This window comes from Propithecus coquereli, unplaced genomic scaffold (genome assembly GCF_000956105.1).
Source record: "Propithecus coquereli isolate 6110/MARCELLA unplaced genomic scaffold, Pcoq_1.0 Scaffold262, whole genome shotgun sequence".
Classification (NCBI taxonomy): Eukaryota; Metazoa; Chordata; class Mammalia; order Primates; family Indriidae; genus Propithecus; species Propithecus coquereli.
Window position 1 is genome coordinate 2,147,309 of NW_012148197.1, and position 10,810 is coordinate 2,158,118.

Sequence of the window (10,810 nt, forward strand, 5' to 3'; positions counted from 1 at the left end):
AGTCCTGCTCAACCTAAGACCGTGCACACTCCCGACCTATTCATTTGCGTTAACACGCAAATGCAAACAGATGAAATCTGTTTGCTTCTCCTGCTTCAAGACATTTTAATCACACCTGCAGTTACCACTTGCACATCAAGAGCCCTCTGGCACTGCTGTTTACACTGCTGTCCAGAGGATCCACTTCTTGTGTTACTGTTAGTACACTCTATCTAAGATAGGGAAGTATGCACAACGTTTTAGAACGACTGCACATTCTGACGCTGAGAGAGTTAAACCCCACTAAACTGGAACACAGTGACACTAAATAAAAGGAGTATTATTTTACTTAAAATCCACCTACAACTTTAAAATGTCATTTGCTACCAAACCTGGATTCTTCGGATGCTGACGATCGCCTCTGACACCTTCTCGATGGCAGAGGGAAAGAAGAGGGTGACAGTCAACTGCACAGCCCCGTACAGCGTCAATGCCACAAACACCCGGCTGGCTGTGATCACGTTGCCAAGGAGCACGTAGCAGGTGAAAGTCACAAACACAATTACTTTGTTTGAGGTGAAAAATGATGCGAAATTCATCCCTCTGAGGTAGGAACTTCTCAGTATCTTGGAAATTTCCTTTCTGGAAAAGAGAGTAGAGTACAGGTTTTAAAGGAAGCGTCAACATTAAAGTCATAACTTCAAGTGCCTTATGCATGTGGCCCCTTTCTAGGTAGGAACATAGATTAAGATAAACTGTCTCTTACATTTTAAAAATATTTGACAGCTCACCCCGGGGAACAACTTCAATTCAAGGAACAACAGATCAATGAATAAGCACTTCATTCATACTAGGAAATGATGCTTAATGTCACGGTTTGACATTTCCGGTGAATCAGACTGGGTTTGAACAAGCATTCAAACAGATTCATTCAACAAGCATTGGCAAACACAAGTCCTATGCCAGGCACCTCACTGATAAATAAGACACAATCTGTCCCCTCCAGGAGCTCACAAACTCACGGGAGACGAGAATAAGCAAAACTCCAAAACTGTGAGACCCCAAGACACCAGACATAAGTGGCTGGCACAGTGTCCAAAGGAATCACAGAGAGGAGGTGGGTAACTCAAAGTGACTGAGTCAGGGAGGGTCACAAGCATGGTGGAAGGCAGAGAAGAATGAAAGAAAGAGCACATTTGAAACACAGGTAGGTACATCTGCAAAGGTAGGAGCTGGCCAGGCGCTACCATGGAATTATAAGTAGTACCATGTACTGGAGTACAAAAACTAACCAAATATTTAAACCAAAAGCCAAAATAATGAAAATTCTAAAAACTTAAAGCAAACAAAAAGAAACAATATTACTGTGGCTGTCTGGAATGAATAATACTGATTCAAATAGCTTGGCCTAATATAGGCATAGCCAATCTCTATAATCGTCCCATTTGGCTACATTAACACAAATCAAAATTTCTAGCACTTTGAGAGGCCAATGTGAGGATCAATCTTTTGAGGTCAGGAATTTGAGATCAGCCTGAGCAAGAGACCATGTCTCTAAGAAACATAGAAAAAATTAGCTGGGTGCAACATGCCTGTAGTCCCGGCTACTCAGGAGGCTGAGGGAGGAGGATCACTTGAGCCCCCATGTTTAAGACTGTTTTGAGCTATGATGACACCACTGCACTCTAGCCAGGGCAACAGAGCAAGACCCTGACTCCAAAAAAAAAAAAAAAAAGATGGTTTAGAAATTAGAATATTCCTAACATCTTAAAATCATTGCTTATTTTAGGGATTTGCACTATTCAGAACATTTGGAGTTTCATTTATATATTAATAAAGAAGCACATATACTTTCTGCTGTAAGAACATGGTAAATGGAAGACCAGGTTAAAATGATGTCCTACGGCATTCTATTTAACCCGACTGTCACATGCGGGGGTAGGGTGGACTGTATCGAAGTTCGCCTAAGGGGTGAAAACATAGTAAGACTTCTAAATCCATTCAGTAGAAACAGCAAGCAGAAAGGTCAATAACAGGGTCTAATATACACAAAAACTTACCTTCTCAAATTGGCAATAAGGTCCGCAAATGACTTTTCCCAAGCATACATTTTGATTATTCTTATGCCAGTTATAACTTCATTCATGGTCCTGATCCTGGTGTCCGTGAAAGCTGCAGTTTTACTCCTAAGGGGCACAGATGTGGGACATGAGCCACAGCAATCACAGCCTAACTTTCCTCATGGGCAACAGGCACAAGCAGAGATCACAGACCAAATGATTCCCTACAGCTCTTTTGCTCCAACAACACAGACAGTTCCTACTCAAAATACAAATGGAAGACGACTTCAATTAGAAAGTCAACAATTTGTCCCAACTCAGTAAGTGTTTTGGAGAATTTGCACAGTATCTGCTGAGGGAGACATGCAAATGAGTCAGATACGGTCTGTCCCCGCAAGGACCTCACAGGTGGGCAGGGAAGGCAGAAAGGCACCCAAATCTAACAATAATATAGTTGGCTGGGGTGGAATAAATGGGAATAAAGAAAGGGCTGCTAATTCCATTGGAAAAGAATAGAGCAAAGAAAGCTTCAGAGCACGGAGAGCATCTGAACAGCGCCTCAAAGGACAAGGTACGTTTCTCCACGTGGCAAAGAGGGGGAAAGCAATTCCAAGTAGAGAAAAGATGATTGTCTACCACAGGGATGTTAAAAAAAAAAAAAAAAAGAACAGAAAGAAAGAGAAACACTATGAACAAAGGCACGATACAAAGAACTTAAAATGTGTCAAATGGCACAGCATCTCCATCTACCCAACAATCTTGAAAATGACCCACTTCCAATTCTTTGGGACCTGCTCCAGGTCTAATTTACTTTATGATCATTAAGCCCATGATCGAGAGCCATTTTTCTAACACATACACTACTAAGACTGTGGGACTTTATAAAGACATCATTAAACTCAACCTGGCCCTTGGGGAGCTTGTAATTTAATGGAAACACTGAATTAGGAATAACAAACACGTACACACATGTGAAAAGAGCTCTAACACAAGCATGACAAAAATATATGCAGTTAGAATTGAGTCTATACAATATTTCAATTTGTTGTTATTTAATATGTGTTAAAATAACTTCTACAGATGTGATTTCGGCTTGAGGACACTGTACTGACTGAGGCTCCAGTGCCTGAACAGCTGGCTGGAGGGAGCCAGCGAGTGCCTTTACCTCTCCCCCTTAAGATGCCTAACTTGGTTAAATGGACCTAACACCCTTTGAGTGCCCCTTCTTAACTTTTAGCACATGGTGATGGGATTGTGGGCTGAGTTGTCTTTCTCCTGTAGATGACAAGCTCCTGGCAGATTGGGATTGTTTATTTCCCTGTGCCCTGTGCAGTGCCTGACATAGAAGGCCAGAGCTTAAGGCTGGAGCCCCCGCTGGCTAAGGCTGAAAAGCCTGCAGCACATGCAAAAGATAATAAAAGGTATTTATTTTGTTTCTGGAAAAAAGCATTGGGCAGACTGTAGATGTTGCCAAATACCTATGACATTTTTTAAACCAGTATTTCTCTTACCGCAGTGATGAGAACAACTTCCCGAGACAGCTTTGCAAAGGCAGAAGAATAATTATAACCACCATCCCAGCGAGACACGATATTCCTATCTCCATCCAGAGCAGAGCAGTCACTGCAATGGCCTGCAGTGGTCCTGCCCACAGAAAGTGTAAAAAGATGGTTACCTTCAAAGAAAGAAAAAAAGCGTTCTTAGGGCTGTATCAAAACAAAATCGGTAAGAAAAACAGTATAGAAACAATCTTCTGGAAAAGAACCTGTAACAGAAATGTTCATAGTGGGTTGTAAACCTGCTAAAGCAGAAGTCAAATTATCTGCCACAGATGAAGCCATTCTGGGGAAACAAAGGGCAGGTTTTGGGTACTTACAGAACTTAACCAGCCCCATCAAAAGGAAGTTCTCCATCTCATCTATCTCACAGATGAGCTGAGCACTTTCCAGAACTACCTGCCACAAAATTCTGCCCCCATCTCCCTTGGGGCCCCCCAACACTCCAGGAAAGCCTGTATTACAACACAGCCTACCAAATTCTCCAGTAATTACTTGTGTGCAGCTAGAATGCCCGGGACAACATGATACATCCATGAAGTATAAAAAAAATAGGTATGGTAGGATCAAGGAAACTGGGTTATTTATGACTAGGGACACCCAATCTGGCATTATTTATCAAAGGTCTTTTATATACCAGGCACTGTACGGGGCACAGGGAAATAAACACTCCCAACCTACCAGGAGCTTGTCATCTAGAGGAGAAAGAACTCAGCCCACAATCCCACCACCATGTGCTAAAAGTTAAGAAGGGGCACTCAAAGGGTATTAGGTACATTTAACTAAGTTAGACAAGAACACTGCTGTCTGCATATTTATTATTGAAGTAAGCTGTAGAAAATATCAGAAAAAACTCTAATCTACAGGCTAAACACATATTACACCTAAATTGCACACAGAGGAAGTGAAATTTGGATAAAAAGTACCCTTGTCTTACATGCTCAAAAAGAATCCGGGCCTATACCAAAAACAGGCACCAGGCATTCCAGTGAGATAAACCAGAAGGACGTGCGATGAAAAAGGATGCCTCAGGTGCAGCTTACCTGGTCAAACTTGTTCACATCGTTGGACAGCAGATTGACTATCTGGCCTGTGGTTGTCTTCCCCAGGGCCATGTTACTAAGACAAAGTGCCTGAAATTAAAAAGGGAAGTAGCGTATTGAATTCCTACAGTCACTGTATTCCTACAGTGATACCACATCATGCTTAGAAAACAGCAGACCCATGACACTTTCATGGGGTCTCGTGTGATACAAAGACCAGGCTGACCCAGGACAGCAGCTCTAAGGAACAGCATCTGCCCTTCGACCTTATGCAGCGGCAGCTATGCCCTACCAGGACAGCAAAGGGAAGAGTAGAAAAATCCCCAACCTCATTTTTTAATAAATTTGGACCTGCCCCAAGTACAAGAAGACTTACGTTTATACTTAGGGGCCAACCAAAGTAATTGTGAGCCACATTAGATGAACAGAGAGGCTGTCAGAGGAATAAAATGAAGGGACTTGGATTACAAATCTGCAGTCAATCACTGATTGTCTGTGTGGCATCACTTAAAACACATGGGGCCTTGGTTACCTCCTGTGAATGGATATGACCCCTCCCCCTGCCTACCCCAGGGTTCCAGTGATAGTGAAATGACAAGAATTTATGGACTATCTACTATGTGGAGGCCACCAGGGGCCCCAAAAGGGATAAGGTGACCGAGTCTTGTTTTTCTGCCCTGAGAGACAGGACGAGATGTGTGCACAACACCTGTGTCTCAGGTGTGACCCGGACAGAGAACCGGGGAAGGCCACAACTGAGGGACACTGTGAGTGGGAGAGACCCTGATGATGAGGAGGAGAGACTTCCCAAGGGAAGGGAAGAGCGCTGCAGGGACACACGGCCTGCACATGCGTACAGAGGAGAGGGGAGGCGGCAGCTGAGCACAGAATACCCAAAATCTGGCTGGGAAGCAGCAGTTTGGAAGGCAATGCAGAACAGTGAGTGTGTTTTTTTAAGACAGAGGGAGAAACTCAACTTCGGGAAGATGAAAGTAGAAAAGTGATTGGCCAGGAGCTTGCTGGAAGAAGGAGACTTTGTGGCCATTGTAATTTATGACAGTCCAAGCAAGAGGTAACAAGACTGCCAGCTAGGCTTGTGTGAATGGGAAGGAAGGGCCAGACAGACATGAAAACATTTTGTAAAGTAAAAAATGGTATGCAAATATAAGTGAATCAATCAAAAAAGATACAGAAAGAAAGAAATGGGGGTGGGGCGAAGGGAGGGAGACCAGCCGGCCCCTGCAGGAAAGAAACAGAACTTATTGAGCCTTAATTACTGAAAGCGATCTGAAAATATTTTTAAAGCCAATGTTATGTACAAGTACACATTAACCCCACATGCAGAAAATACATGGCATATTTGTAAAGGAGTGGATATTTAATGCCTAATTTTAACAAAATAAGGCAGAATGGCAACACCAAACTCTGATCCTAGAGTGAGCATTATCAGAAACTCTAAGACAACTGCACCCAACTGGAATTATCATTCATATATTATCACTACTGCTGACAGCGAGGACTAAAGGGTAAGATGGCACAGGTGACAATTTTTGAAAAGGACAAAGTTACTCTGAGTGTACCACGAGGGCTACAAGTATGTCCGTGACCGGTGTACAGGTGGACTAAAGTCTGGGCTCCGGAAGCTCAGACGCTTGGGTTATAACAGCAGTTAACCCAAGTTCACGATAACTCTGTAATCAATAAAGAAATTAAAGATCTGTGGAAATAAAATCAGCCATATTCCAGATAGGATTAAAAAAAAATCGTGTAGTGCCATTAACAATATTAACGAGGAAGACACAGCTGCCAACAGACTGCCTGGCTTCTGCTTCCAACCACAAGAGGATAACTGGTGCTGTACCAGCCCTCCACTGCAAAACCGGACAAAACGTAGGAAGCAGCTGTTCTCAGGCATGGACCACAGGCAGCACAGGACTGTGAGCCTTGAGAGAAGGGAAATACTGGAGGTGGCCTGGGACTGGCAGGGCTTTCTGCCTGGGGACATTTCCTGCCCAAGCAGAACTGCAGCTGAGGAGGAAGAGATGGTTGTTCCAACTTGCAGAAGCATCTGGAATGTGTGTGTCAGAGGGTAGCAGAGGGTAAGCCTGAGAAGTCTCAGTAGGGATTTGTCTCAAGTACTTTGCCAAGGGCTTCACAGTCAAGGCAAGGCTCCGGGAGGCTCACAGCAGCTGTGGGACTGAGAGTGAAGGGAGATTCTGAAGGTCACACAGTGCCAGGAGACCCAGAAACGCAACCAAGGAGTGCAAGGATAACCCCATCAGGGCCTCAGGGATTAAACCAGGAAGGTCATGCCTTAGTAACAAAGATCTTACTCTAGAGTAAAAGCCGTGAACTTTGAAGACCAAGTTCAAAATGGAAATACTTGCCCTATGACTGACTGACTGACTGACAGACGGATCCAATTCTGACTGCACCATTCTGCCAGAAATTTAACTGCCCACCAGAGCAAAACTCAGTACCCTGTAATCCAGACTTCCTATAATGTCCTATAATACATTACTCATAACGTTCAACACAGTAAAGCAATTATTAGACATGCAAAGAAACAAGAAAGTCTGACCCATAATCAAAGGAGAGACGGAGAGTCAATAGAAATAGACCCTGAGATAATCCAGATTCGTGGAATTAGTAGACAAGAACTATAAATATGCAAAAGAGTTAAAGGAAAATAAAGTTATAACAAGTGAAAAGATAGGTAATTTCAGGAGATGGATTTAAATTAAAGTGTCTTAATTTCACCTTGTATTTTAAAGGACATTTTTTGTTGATTATAGAATTCTGATTTGACAGTTACTCTTGTGTTTCTTTCATCTCCATAGATGTTACTCCATTGTCTTCTTGTCTTCATTGTTTCTGGTAAGTCAGCAACTAGTTGTTTTGTTGTTCCCCCATATATAGTATGTCATTTCTATCAGACTGTTTTCAAGACTTTCTCTTATTTTTTGGTTTTTGGCAGTTTGGTTATGATGTGCCCAGGAATAGATCTCTTTGTTTTTCTCTTTCTCAGGGTTCACTAAGATTTTTAAGTATGTAAATTACCATTTTCTACCAAATTGGGTAAAATTCCAGTTATCATTTCCTCAAATATTTTTTCTTCCCTATTTTCTCTTCTTCTATGACTCAAATTACTTATGTGTTTCATTGCTTAATATTTTCCCAGAGACCTCTCAGGCTTTGTTCTTTTTCTTCAGATTTCAGATCCCAAAATATCTTTCATAAATCAAGAGCACCTAAATATCAATAAGAATTATAAAAGTCTACCAGTTTTTTAGAGGGGACAAAGAACATGTGCAAGAAATTCATCCCCCAAAAAACCCACAACTGGCTAATGAAAATATGTGGGGGGTGGAGGGAGGAGAAAAAAGAAAAAGAAAGAAAATATGCAAATCATTATTACTCAAAGACATGTAAATTATTTTTCACCTATGAAATCAGTGAAATAGTGGTGATTTAAAAAATATAACATCCAGTCTGGACAAGGGTGTACGGCTGTCTCATTTCCCAGGGGAGAACACAAATACTAATAGTTAACTCTTTGGGAAGAAGTATGGCATATCGAATGCCTTGAAATTTCTATACCCTAGAGAATTAAGGATGTTTTATAAAGTTTAGCTTTAATCGTGTCCACTGAAATACTGCTTGTAATAGTTGAAAACTGGAAAATAATCCAAATATCTAATTATGGGCTATACTAGAATCTGTGTGGCAGCTGAGAACACTACTTTGAACTGTGAAATGCAAACCCCATCGGAGCAGGGATCCATTTTATGGTTGGTTACTACTGAGGGCAGGCAAGAGAATATGATTCGGATTATAAGAAAACTCTACAATCTAGAACAAAACATTAATTTTATTCAACTTTTTAAAAATATATCAAGTAATATCTAGCATTCATTTGAAAAATAAACTGTTTCTTCTTTCTTAATTATTTTCATCAGTAAACATGAAACACAAACTCAAACGTGGACACACAAATAATCATCACCACCAAAGGAAGGGGGTTAGGGGAGAACGGTCTTTCCATGGAAGTGAGTTTTCCAGACTGGTGAAATGTATCATCCTTTCTTGGATGAAATGCATTAACTCAATCCTGATTTTAATAGAAATCCTCCCCAAACCTCACTCTAAGAGTCCTTTTAAAACAGAAGATGCAAACTGCAATTCATCACCTTCATGACACAGATTTCCTCGCTACCAGCATGACTCCAACACAGTGTCCTTGACCCTCGGGGTATGTAGACACTCCTCCCCCAGAGTACTCAAATGGCCATGCTTTTTGGACTTTGGTATGTTATCATTCCTTTTTGTCCCTTGTGCCAGGCTGCCAGCTGTCCCTTCAAATTCTCACACTATCTTATTACCTACTACTGTTTTTAGATGAGGATATGGCTTAATGGTATTGTAAGTAAAGTCAGAGTAAACAGGCTCTGAATAAACACATGCATAAAGAAAACAAGCATTCAGGAGTTTGAGACCAGCCTGAGCAAGAGCGACATCCCATCTCTACTAAAAATAGAAAAAATTAGCCAGCCGTGGTGGCGCATGCTTGTGGTCCCAGCTACTCTGGAGGCTGAGACAAGGAGGATGGCTAAGCCCAGAAGTTTGAGGTTGCAGTAAGCTATAATGACACTATTGCACTCTAGCTGAGGAGACAGAGCGAGACACTCTCACCAAAAAAAAAAGAAAAACCACAGGCTGGGCGCAGTGGCTCACGCCTATAATCCTAGCTCTTTGGGAGGCCAAGGCGGGCGGATTGTTTGAGCTCAGGAGTTCGAAACCAGCCTGAGCAAGAGCAAGACCCCGTCTTTACTAAAATTAGAAAGAAATTAATTGGACAACTAAAAATATATAGAAAAAATTAGCCGGGCATGGTGGCGCATGCCTGTAGTCCCAGCTACTCGGGAGGCTGAGGCAGGAGGATCGCCTGAGCCCAGGAGTTTGAGGTTGCCGTGAGCTAGGATGACGCCACGGCACTCTAGCCCGGGCAACACAGTGAGACTCTATCTCAAAAAAAAAAAAAAAAAAAGAAAAACCACAAATACTTATGTTAACCTATTTTGCAGGGTTATTTTTAGCTTACTTCCTGGTTTACAGCCCTACCTCAGAGCTGGGTTTGTCAGATAAAGCAACTTCCAGTTAAACTAGGTATTACTGCAACAGGCAACTATGATGGGTTTGTTTAGCTCACCTGAAGCAGAAAATTGCCTGTATTTTTCCAATATTGTGGCCAGCTGCCTAGTAATGCCACACCTACTTTCCTGATTGCATAGTCTAAAACCATTAATCTCTGTTTTTGAGGAGCTTTTTTGATTTTATTTTTGCCTGATTTTTCATGGCTGGCATGCAAGTTAGCAAACCTGTACAGAAAATTCTCTATAAACTCTGAAGGATTTGGTATTTACCTCCTGGAGGTACATTAGCTTCCTTTTAACTCTGTTGGCTACATTTTACTATCATACTACTATCGACCCACTGGACTCGAGAGGCCAGAAAAACATGATCAAAAGTATTCAGGGAAAGTAAAACAATTTTTTTAAAAAAGCCATAAAATATAATACAAATCAAAAAATACATTGGGGCATCTTAGTTATTCTGGCAAAGTATAAAAAGAAAAAAATACAGTATAACAACTATTTACATATTATTTACATTGTATTAGGTATTATAAGTAAGATGTTTTAAAGTATACTGGAGGATGTGCAGAGGTTATATGCAAATACTATGCCATTTTATATCAGGGACTTGAGCACCCTCAAATTCTGGAATCCAAAGGGGTTCCTGGAACAAACTCCCCTTGGATACCAAGGGATGACTGTACAAAATTTGATGAGCCAGGTCCGGCCCTGTGGATAAGTGAGTCTTTGAGTGTGAGGACCACAATGTGGACCTCAAGAACTATTCCAAAGAGGAGGTCTGCTTTGAAATCAGGTTGAGGATCAGACCTTACAGATCCAAGAGATCTTAATCTATTTGGAGGAGTTTATCCACATTCCCTAACCTCACTCTCTCAGAGGCCAGATAAAGCACTTGTGCAAGGCAGCCTTGAGTCCCTGAAGTTGGCCTCCCTAAGTCCCTGGGAATCCCAGGGGAGCCTTTGCCCAGGAGGATGAATGACAGAGCAAAGCACAGCCAGGGCCCCACCCCCACCCCC

The 10,810-nt window shown here is 41.9% G+C and overlaps 1 protein-coding gene across 1 annotated transcript in view; it reads right to left on the reverse strand.

The window, feature by feature from the left end:
- ABCC4 (ATP-binding cassette, sub-family C (CFTR/MRP), member 4) overlaps positions 1–10,810 on the reverse strand; it is a 244,430-nt gene that overhangs the window by 165,961 nt on the left and 67,659 nt on the right. The window contains exons 5-8 of the mRNA XM_012647333.1: positions 4,639–4,728; positions 3,551–3,714; positions 2,040–2,165; positions 372–621 (exon numbers count right to left, since the gene is read on the reverse strand). Coding sequence (XP_012502787.1) covers positions 372–621; positions 2,040–2,165; positions 3,551–3,714; positions 4,639–4,728 — 630 coding nt within the window. The remainder of the gene's footprint in view (positions 1–371; positions 622–2,039; positions 2,166–3,550; positions 3,715–4,638; positions 4,729–10,810) is intronic.